This window comes from Protopterus annectens, chromosome 10.part0 (assembly GCF_019279795.1).
Source record: "Protopterus annectens isolate FY-2018-M chromosome 10.part0, PAN1.0, whole genome shotgun sequence".
In the NCBI taxonomy this organism is placed as follows: Eukaryota; Metazoa; Chordata; order Ceratodontiformes; family Protopteridae; genus Protopterus; species Protopterus annectens.
Genome location: NC_056744.1, coordinates 966,216,562 through 966,241,029, shown reverse-complemented (window position 1 = coordinate 966,241,029; position 24,468 = coordinate 966,216,562). Strand labels below are relative to the sequence as shown.

Genomic DNA, 24,468 nt, shown 5'->3' with positions numbered 1-24,468 from the left:
AAAAAATTATCAATTTCAACAATTGGCTAAGCTTCTGGTGTCATTCAAAGGGGATCCACTGTCTGCCAGCCTGGGATGAAATGCTCGACAAGGCACGCTGCTTTGCTAGAGACAGCTTGCACTGGTCACCCTTAGGCTTTCGAATACTGGCCAAGGCTCTTGCCACCCCCATAGTGCCTTTTTTAGGCAAGGCTCAAAAGACAAACCCACCGCCGTAAATAGCACAAGTAACAAAAAACTGAGTGTAATGCTACTCAGTGCCAGAAGTCTAAACGTCAAAATGCACGCACTCGAGGCACTCCTCAGTATGGAGAAAATCATGTGCAGTAACAGAAACTTGGTTTAAGGCTCCAGAGAGCACCCCAGCACTACTAGGCTACAACTCGTACCATACATTTCGGCAATAAAACCCAGACCGAAATACAAAAGGTGGGGGAGTATCCATATTCATCAAGGATACCCACACCTCCAGGTTAGTGGCACGGCACGATGCTTCAGAGATCATCCACGTGCAACTAACAATGGGCAAAACTGGTATTCAAATTATAGCTTGCTACAGATCACCCACCATGTTCCAGGACCCCCACTCTGCATTCCTGGAAACACTGGGAAACATAAAGGTCCTACCAAACACCCTGATATTGGGTGATTTCAATTACCCAAATATTAACTGGGAGAACTACTCCAGTACAAACTCCCTTGCTCAACATTTCCTAAAATTTATAAACTCAAATGCCTTGGATCAACTGGTCAACACCCCCACCAGAGGTGACAACATATTGGACCTGGTCATCACCAACATGGGAGACCTGTGTTCCACACCAGAGGTCAACCCCAAGTTTGGTTAGATCTGACCATAAACTAATCACTCTGGATATGCACATTCTGCCACCACCCCTGGTCAAAGAAACCACCATGAAAAACTTTTCAAAAGCAAACTTCACGTTACTTAAGACCGAGGTGCGAAGTTTCAAAGCCCCCATGCTAAAGGATAACGCTGTTCAAGCTGCAAAATCCTTTACTTATGCACTCTATGGGCACCTACAAGAATGCATGGATCGTGCTGTCCCAAACAAAACCAAGATTCACTCCTCCAAGAAAAGGAAACCAGTCTGGTGGACCCCTGCCATAAACAAGCTATGCAATAGGAGGAAACTAGTACAGAAAAGAGTAAAATCCCAAGAAGGGAAGACATCCCTGATCAGTATCGGCAAGAAACTACGTTTCCTCATAAAATCATCCAAGGCTAGCTTCAAAAGAAAAATCGCCATGGACTCTAAAGATAACCACAAGGCATTCTTTAGCTGTGTCAAGAATCTAAGTGGCAATTCTCAGATCTGCTCTGAGTAAGTGCAGAATGGCCGAAAATATGCTGAACCGACCGATATAGCCCACATCCTGGCAGACAGGTTCAATGCAAACTTTACCCTCTCTCACCTCCAAAAGGGCCCATAACTATACCAGAAGAATGTAGTGCCCCTGAAATCACAGACACTCAGGTTAAAACAGCCCTCTCCAAAGCCAACCGGACAGTGTCCCAGGCTGTGTCCTACACTAGCTCAAAGATGAACTAACCCCTCACCTAAACACACTGTTTAAACTCAGCCTCTCTACAGGCTACATGCCCACAGAGTGGCACACAGCAACGGTTATTCCACTCCACAAAGGTCACAATGGACCCTGGGAACTATCGCCCTATAAGCCTGACTGGCTTGGTCTGCAAAGCTATGGAGCGCATCATCATGGATCTCATTAATAGAGACATTGGAAACCTCCAAACACTGGCCCTTACCCAGTTCGCCTTTAAGGGCAGATCATGTCTCCTAAACCTGGTGGACTTCTTTTAGACAGTTACCAAGGCTGTGGATGAGGGAAAGGTGGTCCACACAGCCTACCTAGACCTTGCAAAGGCCTTCGACACCATTCCCCACTCAGGTATTGTAAACAAACTCACCAGCCTGAACATAAACCCTTATGTCACGAGATGGGGTGCCAACTGGCTCACGGACAGAACCCACATGGTAAGAGTTGCGGGAGCTAGGTCTGACTCTAAACCGGTTACAAGTGGCGTTCCCCAGGGCTCAGACCTAGGACCCCTCCTGTTCGGCATGTACTTCTCAGAAGTACAGGCAAGCACAGGAGGACTATGGCTGGCCAAGTTCGCAGGCTACTGCAAACTATGGGCTATAATTGACTGTCTGGCTGACAGACATCCTCCAAAAGGGTCTCACTGAGACAGATACCTGGTGTCAAAGCCATGGCCTCAAGCTAAATGCCAAAAAGGGCATAGTCCATCCCCTTTGGAAAAAACAAAGTACCCAGAAACTACCACATAAGTGGTAGGCCCTAAATATGGAAGACGTAATAAGGGATCTGGGGACCCAAGTAGATAGTAACTTCTCCTTTGATAATCACATTGCCAAAGTGGTTAGAAAATCCTTCTATGTGGCCCACCTAATCACAAAAGGGGTTTGCATCCAGATCGAAAGAGGTCATTGAGCCCCTCTATTCATCACTCATCAGACCCATCATAGAATACAATCCCCCATTTGGGATGTACCTTACAAGACACCTGCAACAACTGGAAAGACCACAGAAGTACCTCCCCAAGAGGATCACTGGCCTCAAGCAGCTGCCCTATGCAGCTCGAATGAAGAACTCCAGCTGTACTCTGTTGCATACTGCCTACTCAGTGGTGATCTCTGCCTGACATACAAGGCCATGTCCAACCCAGAATTGATGGACATGCTCCACCTAAAGAAAACCATATCCCCTTGAGCCACACGCTCCAGGGAGCTAAACCTCACCACAACAATAAATAGGACGTGCTGGAGGGATAGATTCCTGTCCCAGAGACTTCCATGCTCTGGAACAAGATTCCAATCTACATTAGGCAGAACTCCTTGCTAACCCTCTTCAAGAGAAACCTTGACGAGTGGATGGGAAACTAAGTTTACCCCAGGGATCACTTCAATGGCTCTGTTGGACAGAGGCACTGAGAACTAATCTAAGGGGGCGGTGAAAGCCAACACATTCCAGCTAAACAATGAAGTAAAACACCTAAAACAAAAAAACACAAAACTAAGCATCTATAGCAGGGGGCTATGCACTCCCCACACCCACCTTACTTAAATTTACCAACTCCGAGATCGCACTACATTGCAGAAATGGGAAATCTTCCCTTTCCGCTCTGTACAGAGATCTCCATTCAGTCCGATCAAACTTTTACAAGTTCGAACATATGGTCTACATTTATATGTTTGCGTATCACTTTAAATTATTAATTGACCATCCAATGGAGGTGATTTTCTCATTATTTAAGTGTTGGGATGATGTCACTATGAGATTCTGATGAAGTTTCTGGAGGGAAATGAAAGCGCTTAATCGTTCTTTTGTCTCTGTTGGATTGGGAATAAATCTGTTTTTAAATCAACAGGACTTCAGCGACCTGTGTTCTAAGCTGCTTGGAGGGATAGCCTTTATTTGAGGCCTTGAGGTGAGGTGTGTTTTTAGTTCTGGTTGTACTTTTTCACTGCGGTCATCCATTTAGTCACATTGGCCAGACCACTGACAAGAAATTTGCTTTCTCTTTCTGAATAGTACCTTGGCTTTTTTACTTCCATTTGCATATTCGACAGTACAGTATCAGGACTGGCATAAAGGACTGTCATCTAAAAGAGAACACACTCCACCAGTACAACAGTAGTCTTGTGTTACAGTCAAATATGGAGTGTGTGGAAAACTCCCAAGTATGACTTGCAGTCATTGTGTTTCATTGGCCCTTTTAGTAGTAGCAGTAGCTGACCAGTTTGGGGACATATCGGATACTACGTCAAAGAACTGTTCATAACTTCAAGCTGTGCATTGCCTTTCAACTTTTTTGAAAAATGTCAAGGTTTTGAAAGCTTTCATCATTTATTCATGTGCTCTAATAAAAGTGTGATACAGAGAAGTGGAGAGTGTGTAAAAGATGTGATTTGCAAACTTGCTCATGCGTTCTGTCACTGCGTTGTATTATCCTTTACTTTCTTCTGCTGATTCCTCTCCTCATTGAATCCAGTATACTACTGATGTCCAAGGCAGAACTATATTTCTGGATTAATATAGGGGCTAGGGGCCATAGAAACACACACACGCGTGCAAAAAAAAAATGTGTGTGTACATAGATATATATATATATATATATATATATATATATATATATATATATATATATATATATATATATATATATATATAAGCTGAAAATAAATTGAGTGACTTCTGTTTCAGAAAGTTATTTGAAAGTTTATATTGCAGCTGTTCAGCTACTTAGTGTGGTTTGTTTTGTTTTCCCCTGTTTAAATTATTTTTGTAATTAAAAAGTGTATTCATGGTAACCGTTTGCAATGTCGGGACCTGCTAGAGTGGGTCTCGAAACACAGAGACTGAATGCCGTTTGCAATGTCGGGACCTGCTAGAGTGGGTCTCGAAATGCAGAGACTGAATGCCCAAAAGATCAGACTTGTATATCCCAAGTAAGAGATGCCATTTCTCAAGAGTATTCCCTTTTCTCTGAGGTATGGCGATCTCAGAGTTTGTATATGTAAGTTCATGGAGTGGGGTGGTGGGAGGTGCAAAAAGAAGTTTTTAAAGGAGAAGAGTGATTATCAAGATTCATTTTTTTCTTGTGATGTTATGTGATCCTATCTCGCCTACATTCTGAATGATGGGTTCGGAGCCGATCCCTCGGCTCCGACTCGGCACGCTTATGCCAAAGAGCGAAGTCTCTTATTGGCTGAGCTTACTATATCCCAGGATGCACCACTACCAGTCCCCCAGATCTCGCTTTGCGCTTCCCTCAAGACGTGGTCTCGAGCTGGCTGGGCTGAGTAGTTTTATTAACTAACTTTTCTGTCAGTTTTTTGCTGTTTTTGCTCACAAAAGCTGTTTTAACGGCTATCGCTAACTTTGTGTACGATTTGGATGTAAAATTGTTGTGTGTGATTGGGTTGAGTTTGTTTTCGGCCCTCCATCCAGGGCCTTCCGGACTATCAACCTTAATTACTTACAGGGTCTCTAGTAAATTTATAGTTGGTTTAGAGTTCCCTGTTCTTTTTACAGGAAGTGTGTGCATTAAGCTATTACTGTAAGCTTAGCTTTATCATCAGTAAGACTTTAGTGATTTACTTTCCTGTCAGTGACTAAATTTGTGTAACATCATGTCTCAAACCCCTAGGCCTTCGGCTTTAAAAATGTTCAAATGCGGGTTTAAAATGTCTATCACAGACGATCATTCGCTCTGTGTATATTGTCTCGGGGCAAAGCACTTGCAGGAGTCATGCAGTGTATGTCATGCTTTTTCCTCAAGGGTCCTCCAGGAGAGGAAAAATAAATTGATTCTTAAGGGGGTTAGTTAAACCTTCCTTTGAAGAAGCCTTGTCATCCTCTCCTGCTCCGGCCAAAAAGAAAAGAGCTTCGGTTCCGACCAGTCCGTCGGATCCGACTGCCAAGAAACTTAGGCAGGCCTCTCCTTCGGCTCCAAAGACTTCGGAGCCGAGGTTGGAACGGTCTGCCTCGATGCCACCAGTATCGACTCCTCTGGCTTCGGAGCCGATGGCTGGGGCATCGAGGCGGGTCACCTTCGCCGCTCCACTGCTCTCGGAGCCGACAAGGGTCGCCCGCTCAGACACTTCCTCCTCGGCGAAGTCTACCTCGGCACCGATGGAATCTGCTGTGAGTATTCCTTGGCGCCGATACTCATCGAGTCGCCGAGCCGGTCCCCTAGCCCTTTGGGGCCGATGGAGAGGCCTTCAACCCGTTCTGTTTCCTCTCGGTCTTCGAGGATGTCGGATTCTGATATAGACAGGGTGCTCCAAAGACTGTTCCAGTCCCCAGTCTTCCAAAATTTGTTTCGGTTCCGACCCAGCTGGTTTCGGAGCCGATGACCTTGGCCCACCCATTGCCATTCCTCCTCCGACCGCTTGCTCCGTCGGAGCAGGTGCTGTTGGAGCCGGTGGAGATCTCAGGGTCGGCTCCGACCCTTACTCCAACCCGGCCTTCGGGTCCGAAGCTTAGTACGCTGGACTTCTTCGGCTGGACCTGGGGTGATGTTTGGGACCTATGCTTTCGGTTCCGAGCCTCCCTCGGTGCTTCGGCTGCGGGACTTCCGTCGGCTATCACGGCTCGAGTCCGGACACTCCCAGGATTCTGGGGTCCGGCTTTCAGGGCCATGAGGAGTGCCTTGGCCAAGTCCTCTTCGCCATCTCTCCGGTTTTACCAGCACCTTCCCTGGGCGTGGAGACTGGGTCTTTGGCAGTTCCCTGTCCGTAGCCAGCGGAGCCCGAGGCCTGAGGTTACCCCAGTGGGGTTCCCTCCTCCTGAGGGTTCTTCGAGTTGTCTTCAGAGGAACCCCAAGGAAGAGATCGTGCAAGAGGAAGCACGTGGACTCCCCGAGTCTAGTACATCGGACACTGATATGGATGATGCAGAGGGTCCCCGTCGCCCTCGGATGATGTCTCATTTGCAGACATCTTAGAGATCCTCAAACAACGAGGCGGCTGGATATCCAAACCCCCTCTGCTGACGAGTCAGTGCTCCTCAAGGCCTTTGGGGCTCAGCCCTCCGCCTCCTGGGTGTCTCCGCCGACGAGCTTCTGGATTTAGTTTGTCAAGGGCGTGGGAACATCCAGATACCGTGGAACCAGTCCTTCTCGTCCAAATAAATTTTTATCTGCTCCCCGAGAAGGAGTTCCTTACTAAAGGCGTGGCTGTAGATGCCATGGTGGTGGCATCTGCTACACAACAGGACGTGGCAGAGGCTTCAACGTCCATCCATCCTCCTAATAAGGAGTCTAGGAGTATGGATAGGTACGGGAAGCGCACCCTGACTTCAGCGGCCTTTACCTTAAGGTCTCTGAATTATTTGGCACATTTTACCAGGCTTCAGAGGGATCTGGTCAAGGAGTTGTCAGATTCCTCTCGGTAACCTACCTGAGCAGCTAGCCCAGTCCGTTAGCTCTCAGTTGGCTATCCTTACGTCAATTTCTAACTCGTCCATGAGGCTCATTTCCTATGCGGCCGAGGGGCGGGTAGAGCGGCAGGCACAGGCGTGGCTCTCGTGACAAGCCTGGCTCGCTTGTGTCAGTTCGCGGAGGCCTTCAAGTCTTCCTTCCGACGCTCCCTTTGATGGGTCCTCATTGTTTGGACCCAAGGTGAAAGACACCCTTACCCGCTGTGAGCAAGAGGGAAAAACTTTATCTGCCGTAGGTGCCCGTTATTCCACTCCCTTTCGGCCTTATCCCAAGGCTAAAGGAGGGGGGAAAATGTGGTTCCGCAAATCTCGCAAGTTTTTCTCCCAACAGCAGGAAGATTCGGCCCCCAGAGGCAGAGGACGGGGAAATTTTTCAGGGAGACGCCGTCCCAGAGGCGGCAGAGGGCCCCGCAATTCTGGAGACCGCGAGTCCTTTCGTGGCTCTTCAGCCTCCCACACATCATGAGGGATTGCCCGGCTGTGCTGCTCCGGAGCCATTCGGGCGTCGCTTTGCCAAGCACCTAAAAGCCTGGGAGTCAATCACTCAGGACAGATGGGTGCTTCGGATCATTGCCGGAGGTTACGCCATCCCATTCACATACTCACCCCACCGTCCAAGAGAATCCTGGACCCACCACCCAGTCAAAGGGAAATAGCAGCCGCAGAAGCTTTAAAGCTGCTAGAAAAGGAGTCATCCAACCGTCCCCACAGACCAGATCGGATCAGGAAATTACTCCAGGTTCTTTTAGTGCCAAAAGACAGGGGACCTGAGGCCAATATTGGATCTCAGCAGACTGAACCAATCCGTCCACGAAATCCAAATTCGAATGGTCACGTTACAATCCATTCTCCGTTGTTGGAGAAGGATGTTTGGATGTGCTCCATAGACCTCAAGGACGCCTATTATCACATACCGATACATCAGGCATCCAGAAGGTATCTGCGCTTCAGCCTGGGAGTCAGTCATTACCAATTTTGTGCTCTGCCCTTTGGTCTCACCACAGCCCCAGGGTGTTCACCAAGTGTTTGGCAGTAGTGACGGCTCACCTGAGAAGTCTTGGATTCCAAGTGTTTCCCTATCTCGACGACTGGCTCCTGACTGCCACCACCAGGCATCTACTAATGGACAACCTCAAAGCCACCATCTCCTGGGTGTTTCCCTAGGGATTACATTCAATTGGTCAAAGTCTGTCTTGCTGCCCTCTCAACGCATAAAGTTTATAGGAGCAGAGATAGACTCAAGATTGATGCGTCTTTCTTCCTGCCGAAAGGATCCGAACTTTACAGGGCCAAGTTCAAGCTCTAATCTCGAGATCCAAAGCCCCAGCCAGGATGGTCCTACAGGTTTTAGGCTCAATGTCTGCCACGGTTCTTTTAGTTCCTCTAGCAAGATTACACATGAGGATTCTTCAGTGGCTCTTGTCAACTCAATGGTCCTTCCAGGATCTTCCCCTCAATCATCACATCATGATTATGGAAATATGCAAAAGGGACCTTCGCTGGTGGCTTCAGACATCCAACTTGGATCAGGGAAAACCCTTTGTTCTCCCTCCAGTGGTTACCCTGACGACAGATGCCTCCCAGATAGGGTGGGGGGGGCATTGTCTGGGCAGGCTAGTTCAGGGCTCCTGGCTTCCGGACGAAGCTCTTCTCCACATCAACGTGTTGGAGATGAGGGCTGTGCTTCTATCCCTACAGGCCTTACACAAGTTTATTCCTCAGGGCATCATCGCCATCCACACAGACAACATGTCGGTGGTTTGGTATCTGAACAAACAAGGAGGGACCAGATCGTATCCCCTTTGCAGAGAGGCCATGAGAGTGTGGGAATGGGCTGTAGCTACCAACCGCTTCTTGGTAGCGACCCACATCCCGGAAAGTCAAATGTATTGGCGGACAAATTAAGCAGGACAATTCTCTCTCCTCACGAATGGTCTCTAAACCGCACAGTAGCAGCCCAGGTTTTCAAGAGATTGGGGACGCCGTGCTGCGACCTATTTGCAACTCCACAAAACACCAAGTGCCAGAGGTTCTTCTCCTTGATTCCACATCAGGAAGTACCAGCCATGGATGCTCTAGCACAACCTTGGCCAACAGGGCTACTTTATGCCTTTCCTCCAATTCCACTCCTTCCCAAAGTTATTCAAAAAGCTTCTCAACTGGGGTCTTCAATGATTCTGATTGCCCCATACTGGCCTCGTCAGATATGGTTACCTTACCTGAAAAAGCATGCAGTGGACGATCCGTGGACCTTAGACCTGATCCCGGATTTGCTAATCCATCAGTCGGGACATTGGCATCAGTCCCTTCAATCTCTAAAATTGACAGCTTGGCTCCTCCACTTCCAACTTTAGTTAGAAGACACACACTAGACCCGAAGTTGTTCACATTTTATCTTCGCCCACAAACCCACCACTAACAAATTGTACCTCAGTAAGTGGAAGAGGTTTGCTATCTGGGCTCAACTCAAGGGCTTAGACCCTATCACTGCTCCTGTCCCAGAGGTTTTGAAATTCTTAACATCCCTGTTTAATCAGGGATCTTCTGTCTCAACTATTAAAGTCCAACTAGCTGCTATCTCTAAATTCCATGAATCCACGGATCCTCCTTTGATGAGCAGCAGACTATGCAAAACGTTCTTTAAAGGTGCCAGTCTGTTAAGACCACCAGTTTTTCATCCGGCACCTCCGTGGGATCTTGATTTGGTGCTTCGCGCATTAACATCTCCCCCTTTTGAACCGGCTGCTACATGTGAATTAAAATATCTGTCTTGGAAAACGGCATTCTTAGTGGCTATTACCTCTGCAAGAAGAGTCTCAGAGCTCCAAGCCCTATCTATTAAACCACCGTACTTGATTTTCCACAAGGATAGAGTATCACTTAGGCCTAATCCATCCTTTGTCCCAAAAGTCTGTTCTAGTTTCTGTCTTCAACAATCTCTAGAGCTACCAGTTTTCTTTCCAAAATTCTCTAATGAAGCAGAATACACTCTCCATAAATTGGATGTTCACAGGCAATTACGCTTCTATTTAGACAGGACTCAGCAACTTCGTAAGTCAGACCAGGTGTTTGTGTCCTTCTCAGATAATAAATTGGGCCAAACCATCACAAAAGCTACAATCTCAAAATGGATCAGAGATTGCATAATTCAGGCCTATTCTTCTTCGAATAAACAACTTACATCATCTATCAAAGCTCATTCTACCAGAGCTATGGCTACTTCTATAGCCTTTCATTCCAAGCTCGCTATATCGGAAATTTGTGCTGCGGCTACTTGGTCCAACCCGCACACTTTCATTTCCCACTACAAATTGGATGTGGCATCTAAAGGACGAGCATCATTTGGTTCCACGGTACTCAGGAGTGTTTTCCAGTGAGCCACCCAGGATTCAGGTGCTAGGGACGCTGTCCCATCATTCAGAATGTAGGCGAGATAGGATCACATAACATCTTTTAGTTATGTACTCACCATAACTTCAGATGTTTGGGATCCATCTCGCCTACATTCCTGATACCCACCCTCCTTCCCCCTGCCTTGCAGATCAGAAGAGATTGAACGGTTTTGAGCTCAACTGTTTTTATCTTGTTTCATCTGACGATGTTATATAAGCAGGGTATGCGTGTGTGCATGTATGCGGACAAACTAGATCTGGGGGACTGGTAGTGGTGCATCCTGGGATATAGTAAGCTCAGCCAATAAGAGACTTCGCTCTTTGGCATAAGCGTGCCGAGTCGGAGCCGAGGGATCGGCTCCGAACCCATCATTCAGAATGTAGGCGAGATGGATCCCAAACATCTGAAGTTATGGTGAGTACATAACTAAAAGTTTTCTGTCTTTTTCAGCTTTTTGGCACTCAGCATTTCGAGTGCCGACATTTCAGTAGATAGCCATATTGGTAGTACTTCTGTCTTAAAAATGCATGTATCTAGATTTTAGAATAAATTTGGTGTGTGGAATGACAGCAGTGAAGGGCTGAACTTGGGATAGATTCCAAAAATGAGTTTTTATTTATTTATTTATTTTTTAACTATATAACAATTTTCCTCCTTTTGCTTATTTGAAGAAGAATGTGACATTTTACATTGGCCTTTGTGATGCATATTGCAAGCATTCATGTGAATGAATTCCTGAGTTATTTTGTTAAATACGTCTCACTCAGCTCTGGTAATGAAGGACTTCTGTTTATCAATAAGTAGGTTAGCTGTGGTGTCACATTTCAGATTTTTATGGTTACTATTAATTTTGTTTCAGGTATAACATGGGTGTTGGTGTATAGAACAGATAAGTACAAAAGACTAAAAGCAGAGGTGGAAAAACAAAGTAAAAAATGTAAGTATGCACTCTTATGTTTTTCTTGTTTAAGCTGTGAAGAGGCCAAAATGTGTTTGTGTTTACTTTGATTATAACACTTTGTGACTGGCAGTTTCTTGTATTTCAGGAGTTGTCTTGGAATCTTGTGTGATTTACATAACCTTGGCATTGCACAGTTCATAATGGTGTGTGTGTGAATATTAGTATGGAAAAGCTTCTTGGAAGAAAACTGGATTTTTATAATTTGAGTTTGATGCTTATGAGATGGAAAGCTTTCTTCTTTCTGTGCTTTCATCACAGCTAAGCATTGGCTTATTATCTGTAGTTATTTTTGTTATTGAAGTTTGAGAATTTTTCCTTCAGGTTGTGTCCTATATGGACTAGCAGTTCCCTGTACTAAGATCCCAAGCTTCATTCTTCAAACAGTTGTTCAGCTGGGCCTGCCATTGCAGCCCATCTCTTCTGTGCTCTTTAGATAGTACTAGTATTTTCATCTTACCAGTAGCTCTTTTTGCCACTTTCCCATAGTAGAGTTTAGCAGTAGTCACTTGGCTTCATTTTTTTTTTTTTTTTTTTTTTTGAGCAACTCTTTGCTGATTTGTGGTTATTTTTGTAAGTGGATGTCCAAGAACACAAAGTTTTGCTGCGGCAAAGTAAGTCTGTCTTTGATTTTTTTTTTTTTTGACCAGTGTCTTATATAAGCTCAAAGTAAGCTATTCATATCTCTGAATCTGGTCTTTTAGCCTTGCCACATAGAAGAAAATGGAGATGGCTTATAAGTGTTCCAGTTTTCTAGAAAATGGAGAACATTGTTACCGTTGGGTAGCTCCTGTCAGCTGTTTGCTTTGCTAGCAGTATTTTGCTTGTTAACAGTATATCTTATCATATTGATCAACACTGCAGTAGCCTTAGCTATATGGGCTATATCCTGCCCAAGCTGACCAACTTTCAAAGCTTCAGAAAGCTTTCCATCCTCCCAAACAGTTAATTCAACTCAAGCTGAGCTGACTAAAAAGACAGGTTTTGGTGACAAGCCTTTCAGATCTTTCCTGCCATTGAAGAGAGCATTCTCTTCTGTGGGCTTTCAAGGACTGACAGTCAGCTTGTGCTGTTTCTTTGCTGGGCAGATGAGTGGCCTTTAGGGTGGGGGGAACCTTCCTTTTTTAATAAATTGCTGCTTTTTTATATTTTCCCATTTAGAAAAGTTATTTTTAAGCTAAAAGTTTGTGTTTTAACTGACTGTCGAGACTTAACTGTACTTTTAAATTGGAGTGGACTTTTTTCCTTTCAATTTAAAAGTTGTTTAAAGTAGCTGCAACTATTTTTTGTGGAAAATTTGAGTTTATTTTACTTTTGTGGGTAGCAAGTGTTTTTTTTTACACACAAAAAGTGACTTTTTTAAAGATTTTTTCTGTTTGACCATGGAACAATTTACTAGTCCTGTGGTCTGCCCTTCTTCCAGCCACACACAAAAAAAGTTAAGCAAACAATCTTTGCCACAACTGCAGGCTAACAGTTTGCCTAAGCTGCAGGTGTGTGACTCTGCTGTGACCAAAACTTGTTCACCAGACTCCTCATGTTTTACCCCAGATCTCTGGTGTAGCACCTGCAACCACTATGGACCAAAGGTTAGCTGTGTCCTCTGTGGCTGTTAGGTTACCCTCAGTGGGCAAGGGAGAGCCATTATTGTCTGTCCAGGGAAAGTTAACAGGGAAGACTTTCTGTTTGGTCAGAATGTTTTGCCCATCCCTGGTGAAGATGCTTTTGCTATTAATAACATTGTTGGCTCCATTTTTACTGTCAAAAAAGAAATATAAAACTGCAAATGTATCTCCTCCTTCTCAAATTTCCTTAGACAGGCAAAGTTTACTAGGTCTGGCTCGGGGTTTAATTCAGGTTATTGACTCTTCTTGTAAGGTGGTTTCTGATAAAAGAAATGGAGATGCCTCTTTTCCTGAAGAGATTCAAGATTCTGAATCTGGACAGGAAGATGAAGAGACAGAGACTGGGTTTTATCTTAATTTTTCTGATTTCAGACTACTCGGGAGAGTTTCCGATTTCTCCCTATGAAGGTTTCTCTTTCTCTGAGACTGTTTGTAGAATGTGCCACTTTTTTCAGTGGGTGAGCACGGAGGTTTCTCAGTCTGTCAGAAAATACTGTGATTCTTTTACAGAAGGAATTTCCAGAACCTTCGTACTCTCCTCCAGCTTTGTCAGCTTTGGAAGATGTGTGTATCACTGCTTGTAGTTTTCCTGATGGTCAGCATGCTATCCCTAAAAAAGCAGATAAGACTATATAAAGTTCCTCAGTCTTAAGTTTTTATATACACGTAATCAGAACACAGCTCATGTAATGCTCCCTCAGTGTAAATACCTCTGTAGTTAGCTCCAAAATGAAGATTAATTTTAAATTACCAGTGTTGCCAGTATAAAAAGGATTTTAATGTAACAGACAGGTACATAGGTTAAGCACTGTCATCCTTATTTAGCTGTGTGAAGGACATTTTACCCAAGATGCAACTTGTATATGCAGAGGTGTAATTGTTTAGTGGTCCATAGCAATTTAGTTTAATTACATTCTTTTAAAGACCATTCATATCGAAAACTTTAAAAACACAAGACATACAGTAATACATCAAAGGCAAATACATGTAGACTCTCTGAAAAAAATATAGAAATATTATAAACAATGTTTTAAACAATATTTTAAAATCAACAATACTTATTTGAAAATTAAAGGTCAGGACAAGTCTTGTAAATGTGTATAAAACCTGCACATGTTGAAGTTCTAATTGGTGCATTCTAAAATCAGTGTCATAAACACTCTGCTTTCATTTTAAAGTTGGGAGCGTAGAAATCTGTTCATTTAAACCTGGGCAGTTAGTGGCCTTTAATCTGAACTGCCAAATCATCTCCATAAATTCTAAATATGTCCCCTAAGATCCTCCTCTTTCTCTGTAAAACACCATTTCCAAAATGTCAAAAAGGAATTTTTTGAAACCCTTGCAAAACTGAGCGTTTAAACAAAGAACTGTTGGTATTTTTTCTCATAAGATGATCAACTATTTTCGTAAATGTGTTTACGTAACTGTCTTTTGGTCTTGCCAACATAAAAATTCTGACAGACAGTACATACTGTGATGTAAATGACTACTTTAGTTCCACAGTTCCCCTTCACTAAACTAATCTGTATGTTTCTGATATTAATGTTATCAGCTTTTAAAATGACACTGCTTACAAGCACCACAGGGGTAGGTTCCTCCTTTGTGTGTGGTGTCTTGGATACTTGTGCTTCTTTCCACTATCTTTTTCAAGTTTTTACCTGTCTTATAGGTAAAGAAGGGTGTTTCACCACTTGTCTCCATAAGTTTTGTATCTGTTTTAAAAATATTTCAGTTATTTTTGAGCATGGATTTTAATGTTTTTAGCCATGTTGTCATATATTTAATGACGAGAGAATGGGTACAAGAACCGCCAGTTTGTGTTCCATTGCCAGCCTCTGTAGAATAGTCTTTGCTGTAATCCAAACCCAGTAAGGGTATGTATTTCTTACCCCATTCTTTGTATACTTCCTTTGCAATGTTGTAAAATAATTGTCTGTAATAGCCCCTTTCCAGGAACATAAATATCTTTTCCATTTCCCTCTCAAATAAACTGATATTTGAACACATTCTGACTGCTCTGAGCTGCCCTTTGAATACATTTTTCTTTGTGTGAAAAAGGTGGCAACTGTTATACTGCAGATAAATGTTACAGAAAGTCTCCATCCTGAAAACAGTTGATTCAAAACAGTTGGAGTCCAAGTTTTTAGTTAAACTCACATCTTAGTAGTTGACTGTCTGCAAAGTTTGTTGGTGGGTAAACTTAAAAAAAAAAATCAGTAGTGTTGTTTATATAGCAGAGTAGTTCTGTAATATTTACCTCTGAGAATATATTTATAAATATCCAGATATCTGAAATAAACCTTCCAACACTTTTTGAATTTGGAATCCAGTATAAATGCTTCTCCCATGTATGTTGTGTCTTTTGGCTTTTCCCGGTTAGGGTTCGCCACAGCGGAACTCCGGTCTACTAATGATTGGCAGTAGATTTTTACGTGCCGAGTTGCCGGCCCTGACGCACAACCTTCAACGAAGGTATGCCCATTCACGCATGTCTCCACACAGAAGACGCTCTAGCTGAGAATTGAACAGGACAATGTCTTACTGTGAGGTGACAACGCTACCACAGCACCACCACCGCAGTTGTAAATGCTTCTCCCATGTATACATAACTAAATTTGCATATGGGGGCTGCATGTGGTCCCCATGTCTATTCCTTTCTCTTGTCTGAAATATTCCTTCTCAAAAAAGACAAAATTATTGGTCAAAATAAGTTCCATTAGTTCCACTAAGAAATTTTAATAGTCATCTTATCCAACTGGGTAAGTGCTAATAAAGCTTCATTGAACATTTTTAGCCCTTCTTTGTGAGGGATACTTGTGCATCTATTGATCGATGACATCTATATAATCAAAAAGATACAGTCCTTGGAGAAATACTCGTCTAAGGATATGAGATGTAGGTACTTGCGTATTATCGCAGCCAGATTATCACAGTTACAAAATTGTCATGCTGGCATGAAAACGAGTGCTGAAAACACCGCAAGGTGTTATTTTGATGTCCTTACGACTGAAAAATCACTCTGGATTACATTCAGGAAGATAAACAAATGTGCAAGTGGTGTTCCTGTCTTGCATGCATTACACACGCATGCCTCGGTTGGCAGACCTTCTGTCTTACTGATGATAGGAGTACTTTTGTTGTGAGGAACGAATGCTGAGTCTCTCTCTCTCCCCAAAAAAATAACACTACAATGATTCAAACTATTATTCTCATTCCTTACGACTGCCCAAAAACTTTACATTACAAATTGTTCCTGTTCCTAAAAGTAATTAAAAGTTTTTGGGCAGTACGAAGGAATTAGAACAGCAGTTTGAATTATAATGAGGTCATCCCTTTCATTACTCGTACTTGTTAGTTCTTCTGGACAAAGATATCATTAATTCCCTGTTCAGCTTCACTTTGCTGTTTCAGGAAACACATCCGGTTATGAGGGAAGAGTAACATTGCTTAAGATTGCATGCATCAGTTAATCAGGAATAGGTATGGGTACAGGGAACTGCAGGAAAACAGAAAAGCTCTTAAGCTCATCTTCTGGACATCTGCCGTGGTTAATTTTTGGGGATAAGAACCCAGCCGACAGGACGATAGCAGGCATTAAGACTCAAACGTGCGTCTGCGATGGAGAGGCTTTCCCAAATTGTTCCTTTCCCTAAAAGTAAAGTATAGTTTCTGGGCAGTTGTAAGGAATTAGAATAACATTTTAACAATTTTCATGCACTCAGATCTGTAGACATATGCGCATTTTGCAACCATGAAAATCTGGTTGCGATATATGTAAGTACCGTTGTATTTAGTACACCTTTCAAAACATGATCAGTCCATACAGGTAAGGTATGTGTTTTTGGATGCTTGGGCTGCTACAGTAAATCTGTATGGTGGGTCACAGGGGTCTTTATGCACTTTAGGGATTCCAAAGATGGAAGGAATTCGTGGGGCTTTAGTTAACAAGAATCTGTAGGTATCCAAGGGAAATGCATCTTGAAATAAACCTGGCATCAATGAAAAAAAATCCATTTTTCTGTAAGTAATATTTTGTTCTTTTAGACTACATTGTATTTTTCAGTGTCTTATAAAATATTTAACATTTTACTGGTGTTAATCTAACTAGTCTACTAGTACTACTCAACCCCCTTTATCTGGTTTCATTATTCTTATATCTTTGTTGTTAGTAATCGTTAACCTAATTAAGGAAGAAAGATCTGTATTATCTTGGAATCTACTTTTTCGTTTCATAATGTATAAAGATCCCTTTCACAACTTTTCTGAAAGTGTGTAATGGTCGGATGAAGGGGGGGCCTAAATGTATTTCTCTTCTTACAAGAATAAACTATAGCATTGGTTTCTGAGGTTGCCTCTAGTGGTATAATAAGCAGATTCATCTTAAAAACATATAATCTCAGTTCTAATATCAAGTCAGAAATATCACTAGTACTGTTTGGTACAAAACTGAATCCCTTACAGAAAATGTTGAATAGTTCTTTACTAGTAACCTGAGTAGTGTAATAATCTTGAAACATTTTTAAGTGCCTTTCAAGAATGTGTTCTGGGGTTACAGTACGTTCTCCTACAGGTGCACTGGTTCTTACTGAAAATGGTTGTAACTGGTACTTGCGCCTCCCCCTACCTCTACCTTTTGTTTTGTCATTACTCTGGTTCGAAGTGTGTAAGTAAGTCTGTTTTTCATAAAAATTGTTCTGAGGTTCCTTAGGTCTTGCACAAAGTCTTTCTGACCTCTGTGGGAGTGGGGGAGGGAGAGAGGAGAAGTCATTGTCTAGAGGGGTTTGGGGATGATGTATCTCATCTAAGTTGTCAGCAGTGTCCAAATCAGTGTTGTCATTCACATTATTGTTTGTATAAATCACAGTATTTCTAGCATGAAAATTCAACCTAGTGCCATTTTACTTATAAAATTGTTGACATTTTTAGATATGTGGTAGGCAGTTATTTGTGTAATCATTCTCATCCGGATAAGAATCTGTCAAGTCTTTGGATCGGTTGTACATTTCTTGAAGGTAAGAAGAGGAGACAACCCATGTCAAGACTATTTCCAAATGGTTTTCTCAGCCTATTACAGTTTGTTATACTCGCCACACCAAAAGTATGCCAGGCTGTGTCACTGCCCACTGTACCAGGGCCTTGGCTTTATCAATTGCTTTTTGGAAGGGGTTGGATTCTGGAAGTATTCTGGAAGCATCGGCTTGGTCCTCTGTGTATACTTTTACAAAACACTACAAGGTTAATTTACTTCACCATGTCTAAATCAGGCTTTGCTAGGACCATTCCCAGGGGCTCCTGGACCTTTCCCCTTTCGCCTCCTGCATGTAATAAGCTACGGTAATCTAAGGCTAAGGCTACTGCAGCAGTGGTCAATATAATGAGCATAGTACAGCTGTGTATAGTAGTAGATGTTCTCCCTCCATCCCCTTTGTTTTATGGTGTGTAGTTTATGGCAGGGTGTGGAAACTTAGTTTTTTGTTACTTGCATTGCCCTTTTAGGACTCTGCTTCTCTCTGCCTGTTGGCTTAAAAAGACATGATAGGATTGGTGCCCAAACCTATCTTTTTAGTTTGTTCAGCTTGAGCTTACGAATAGTTTGGGCATATGGAAGATGCCCTGAAGCTTTGGAAACTGGTTATATGTTATGTCCTTGGCAGGATACAACCCATATAGCTAAGGCTACTGCATCAGTGATCATTTTAACATCTACTGTTATGATAGGTGCTTAAACAGCTGTACTTTCTGAGGATGTGACTTCAGTAGTATGAATAAAAGATCTTTTGTGTTAAGGATTTTGCGTCAATGGTTATCCAACAATCTGCGATTAGAAATTCTTAGGAAAGGAAATGCTATCCTGAAAGATTTATTAGCTTCATCTATAACTACACAGGAATTGTAGGAATACACATTGCTGTAGAAACCATCAAATTCTGTAACACTTCAGACATTTTAAGCACTTGCGCTGACATTTTGCACTAAGGTAATAGATTGCAGCTAAAAGTTTAACCTTGGTTAAGATTCAGTCATTAACCAAACCTGGTGAAAAGGTGGTTCTTTCATTGGACTAAATGTAAATTGGTTACCATCTTTTGATACACCACAAACTACTGTACGTGCTCAAGACTGCCATCCTATAAGCCATCAGTTTGTTTAACCTCCCAGAAGTACACCAGATGGGACTTCATACTGATAGATTATGTTGCAACTGTCATGGTATAAGTTGTATTTCTTTTTTTTTTTTTTTTTTTTTTTCAGTAGACACTCAGATTGGCTTGGCAAGTTCTGCGGTATGGGCAGACAAAAATTTCCAACTTGTCAAGCCATCTCGATTTCTGGATCTCTCGATGTTCCCCTAAGTATCTAACTATGCAGCTTCAAACCATGAATGATCACTTTACCCAAGATTTCTCTTTACTACATAAGGATATAAGGAGGATAAGGGAGATTTCCTAAACACTGGGACTCTCTCCAAACTAAAAGTTTAGAAGCATCCATTTAGACTTAGCTGAATTGTTTCACAAATAAATTTCTCCAGTTGTGATCCTATTCCTTCTGGATCTAATTCGTCATATCAGCTCCCCTATACCTGGTGTCAACAGAACAGTTATGAAGTTTCTTTCCTTTACACAAAAAAAATCCTTTCAGGAAATTTGTTTGTAATGAAGCAGCAATCTTGGTGTACCAAGATCTCTGCTCTTGAGTTGGTTGAGAGAGAGAGCTTTCCCTGCAGCTCAGGAGTAACAGGATTAAACCAAAACTTACTTACCTAGCTACTTTGCAGTTTAGCTACAAAGACTCGAAGGGAGGAAAAAAACTCACCTTGCAACTCTTCATTTTATCTTTGTGTTCTAATCCATTTTAATTCATAGATTGTTACTAGGCTAATGACCCAAGTGGCCTTTCTATGCCTAGCTAAGTTTTCCTGAAAGAATAATAATGTCCTGCATCCAAATAGGACATTGAGGGCCAGGCATTTATATGCTACCTCTGTCCATAAGGGACATGTAAAATTCCTATTCCAATCCTGGTCTAGGTTGCCCTTAAACTAGTGACAAGATGAACTCCGCTTCACATGGATGGGAAGCCTGCTCCATAGGAGGGGCAGTCTCTGGGACACTTATCTGTTTGTCCAGCATGTTCCATTTAAGTCGCAGACAAATTCAGGCCCTTAGATCTTGTATTGCTGGTACTGTTTGTCTTCTGAATATGCAGGAATTCATAAGTGTGCGGCTTTGTGTTTTTACGTGTGGGTTTAATGCATCAAAATCACTCTTGTGTTTTACCACAAAATCCCAATCATAAGACTGGCCATACTACCAAGATCTTGTTCTGCTGCTTTGTCTTCTACTGACTAGAACCAGTTTCAGGTCCCATTTTATGTAAGACATGCTAGATATAACAAAGTAAAGTGTGTTTTCCTGTCTTGTAAACAGAACAGCAGAATTGTACTCCTAGCTTCTGGAACCCAGTCACAACAGATTTAAATTCTAAACAAAATAAAGTAACTGAACTGCATTTTTTTTTCTAATTCTCTAAATTTCTAGGTATATGCAGACCCTTTCACACACACTTCCCTGAAGTTTTAAAGCTGTTGGTGTAAACTGTGAACTGTAACAAAGAGCTGTTACTTCAGCGAAGTTGTAAGAGACACTCAAAACTATTTGTGATGTTCCCCACTGTCTGCAGTGGAAGATGTTTTTATCCTGAAAGTTGTAGAAATTTGCTATATTTGTTCAAAAGTGTTTTATTTTTATGCCTGTGCTAGTAATTTGCAGTGATAAAGGCCTGCCTATGGCCCATGTGACCCAAGTTTAAGTAACATGTGTGGTTGATGGTGCAGGTAGGCAGGATGGACAAGCCCATCTTACTGGAAAGGGTTGTACACTTGGGGCCACATGGTTAAGGCTGGATTTCGCTAGTGGAGACCAGAGAAACAACTGTGTGGCATGTTCTGTGGGTGGTGGTGTGTGCATATGGGGCAGTCCTCCTGACATCAGCCCATTGCAGGGGTGTGGAACAGTTCAGTGCTGATGTCCATTGCATACATACAACACCTATGATCCATTGCTGGACAGGCGCACAGGTAGGGCATAACAGAAACAATCCTGAACCACCTTTATTTACTGCTTAAATGATGGCTCCTCCTCTTAGACCTTCACCCCCTAGTGATGGGGAACAAATGGGTTGATTGGCTGGAGGAAGCTGATGAACTTCAGGTAGTTGGGACAAAATGGAGAAACTCCTGTCATGTTATCTGTACCCTTCAGTGTAACTTTCTGTTCTTGAATTTGTCATGACTTCTTTTTTTTTTTTTTTTTTTTTTTTACTGAGGAACAATTGTCTTTGTGTATTACTATTTCCCACTTTTTCATTATTGCCTCCTCTTTGGTTTGTCACACTCGGGCATACTAACAATTCTTCAAAATCATAATCTTTGAGCAAGACATATTAGTTCTTATCCCCATGGTGTGCATATGGCCAAAATACTACTGAATGTAAAGGTGTGCTTTGCAGTAAAGATTACCTCCACAAGTGAATTACAATCCTGAAAAACGCTGCTAAGCACACCAATGATGTCTGTTGTCTTTTTCTGTAACAAATACAGTAAAAGTTACGAAGCACTATGCATGTGTTATTTTAATACAGATGTATAAATTGGCAAGGCAGCCTGTGTAAGATTGTGGGAAGTGTTTACAGTATATAATGTAGGTGGAGACAATTTTCTCCACAAAAGCACATGAGAGGTTATATTTAAAGAAAAACAATGAGTGAGCTTTTAATGCCTCTGATTCTAATGCAAGGCAATTACTCTCTTTATAAATACAGAGTAACTTTCTCGTAACTAAACCATACTGTACAGGAATAAAAAAAAATGCTCAAGGGCAAATTAAACTCAAGGTGAGGGTGGCCTTTTTCTTTCTTTTTTTTTCCTTCCAGTCCTTCAAAATGTCAAAGATGAGAGCCTGTATTTCAGGAGTTCTCTTTCACCTTACCAAAGTGTGTTTTTTTTATCAAAGAATGCCCATTTCTTAAAAAAAACTTGGAACCAGGTGATAGTGTTGCAGCTAACTCTTTAAGGGGTGAGGAGGCGATCAATAAAATCAAAAGCTTACCAAAATCTCCACCACCTCCTCCTCCTGTACAGCTTTTAGCTCCAGTACTGTCACCTGGTTCCAAAATTTTTTAACAAATTGGTTTGTCAGTCGCAACTGACTCATCCTGTCATTTCCAGCACCACTTCTCAAAGGAGTGCTCCATAGTCTCCTAATCATTGTTTTCCAGTCTTTATTAATAAATAACTGTCTGAACTTCTTCTTATTGATAAATTAAATGCAGATGTTTGTGCTGCTGCTGGTAGAACCAATGTCTGTTTAATGTACTGAGCCTTTTCGACTGCTACAGCGCTGTACTTTATCAGCTTGTGCACAGTTACTAATAAAATAACTTATCCATGTAACAGACATGTACTGTACTATTACAGTTTACAGCTTTAATGTGCAAGGTTTACTTCATGACCAGTATAGATGAAGACTTTCCATTCTCCATTTACCTCAGAACAAACGTGTTCCTACATGTACCAAATCTAACAAAAATCAGATCCAACACCATTTGCTTTTGCTGTCCTTCTATGCACTTTTTTTACCATTCAGATCCTGTCCATGAAAGCAGTCTTTTGATGTTAATACTGTTGGAATTTGCCTGATGTCATGCAGTCTGTTGACGAGCTAAATTGTGTTTCGTTTCAAGATGAATTATATGGCAATCTTAAACTTGGGGAGTAGTTCCTGTTTCCAGTCCTCCCTGCACCTGGATTAATCAGGAAATTCCTTATCTGTAACTCTCCTTGAAGCTTATACAAGCACAGAACATTTTGTATTGCACACAGTAGGATGCCAAAACATGCATACTGTATCTTTTTATTTTTATTTTTCAGCTAAGAGAAGTTTAACCCTTTAGTGTGTGTGTGTGTGTGTGTGTGTGTGTGTGTGTGTGTGTGTGTGTGTGTGTGTGTGTGTGTGTGTAAACAGAAATTTGCATGCATCTACGCGTATATATTTTACTCTATATATTCTAACAAACAGAAGTGTACATGCACTATTGTGTTTAAATGTATATATCTAACAGTTCTCCCTTTTTTGTTTGTAAACGCACAAAACAGTTTACATTGATGTACATTCTTTGGTCAAATCATAATTTTCATCATGATTTACAGAAAACACATTAGGAAACAAAACCTTTAACTTTCTTTTGGTACAACAAGTCAAAATGTAATTTTACACCGTTAGTATCATGATAAACATTACTACCAGAATTGGGTACATAATCTAGTCTAACAACTTTTTCATTTGCAGACCATTCTGTAAAATATTTTACCAATTATGTGCTGTGTCTGCTTCAGTATTTTTTTACGAACTTGATTAACTTACTTTTCAACTGTTGAATTAACTGTTTACTTTTGTTAATTACCCCATACAAAGAATTTAGAAACAGACTACTTGAGAATCTTAAGACACAGACGTTTTACTTTCTGGAGTAAACATGTAAGTTTTGATGTTAAGTTGTCTATCTTGCCTTCATTCTTGCTGGATGGGTTCGGAGCCGACCTCGGCTCCGACTCGGTCACTCTAAAGCTCGAGAGTTGGTTCCACCGGCTCGAGGCCCCCCTTATATCCCACAATGCTAGGCGTGAATTACCTCAGATCTCGTTTGCCGCTACAGCGATCGAGGTGTTGTTTTTCTACCGGCTCAGGTCAGTTTATTAAATCAGTCTATTTGAACTAGTTTAAATCCCCTTTCTTAACTTAGTTTTTCATATTTCCCTTAGTTTAGTGGATTTTATCCCTTTCTTCCATTATTCCGTTTTTTTCCCTCAAGAACTTATAAGTTCTTTCCTTAGGCCTTCGGGCCCTGCTATCCCTAAGTGGAGTGTTTGTGTTTTGGTAGGGATATTTAAATACCTAAACTAACTAACTAATTTTTATTAGTTTAATTTAGTTTAACTTTTCTTATAGTGTAATCGGTGTGGGTGTGTTCTGTGTGGTGGTTACACTTTCGGTTCCTTGATAATGTCCAAGGATTCAAAGGTCTCAGGCTTCAAGAAGTGTGACTCATGCTGTCAGAAAATGTCTCTGACAGACGGTCACACTTCTTGTGTGTACTGCCTGGGACCTTTACACCTGCAGGACTCCTGTGCTGTATGCCATGGCTTCAGCCCCAGAGTCCTGCAGGAAAGAAAGAACAAACTCATCCTAAGGGGTTTGCTCAAGCCTGAAGGTTCCCTAACTGCTTCATCGGGGAAACCTTCCAAGGCTTCTAAGACCTCGACTCCAGTTTCTGAGTCGAGGCCTAAGGCTCGGCCTACTGCTACATCGGCACGGGCTGGAGCCGATGAGTCTTTGACTACAGTTTCTGTGGTTCCCTCGGCTCTGGCCGGAGCCGAGGTATTGGAGATTCCTGGGTCGGCTCCGATCAGACTATCGGAGC

General features: G+C 42.1%; 1 protein-coding gene across 1 annotated transcript in view; it reads left to right on the top strand.

Annotated features, from left to right (window-relative positions):
- Nucleotides 1–24,468, top strand: part of TMCO1 (transmembrane and coiled-coil domains 1) — a 488,674-nt gene that overhangs the window by 68,791 nt on the left and 395,415 nt on the right. The window contains exon 2 of the mRNA XM_044085738.1: nt 11,264–11,341. Within this exon, the coding sequence (XP_043941673.1) occupies nt 11,264–11,341 (78 nt within the window). The remainder of the gene's footprint in view (nt 1–11,263; nt 11,342–24,468) is intronic.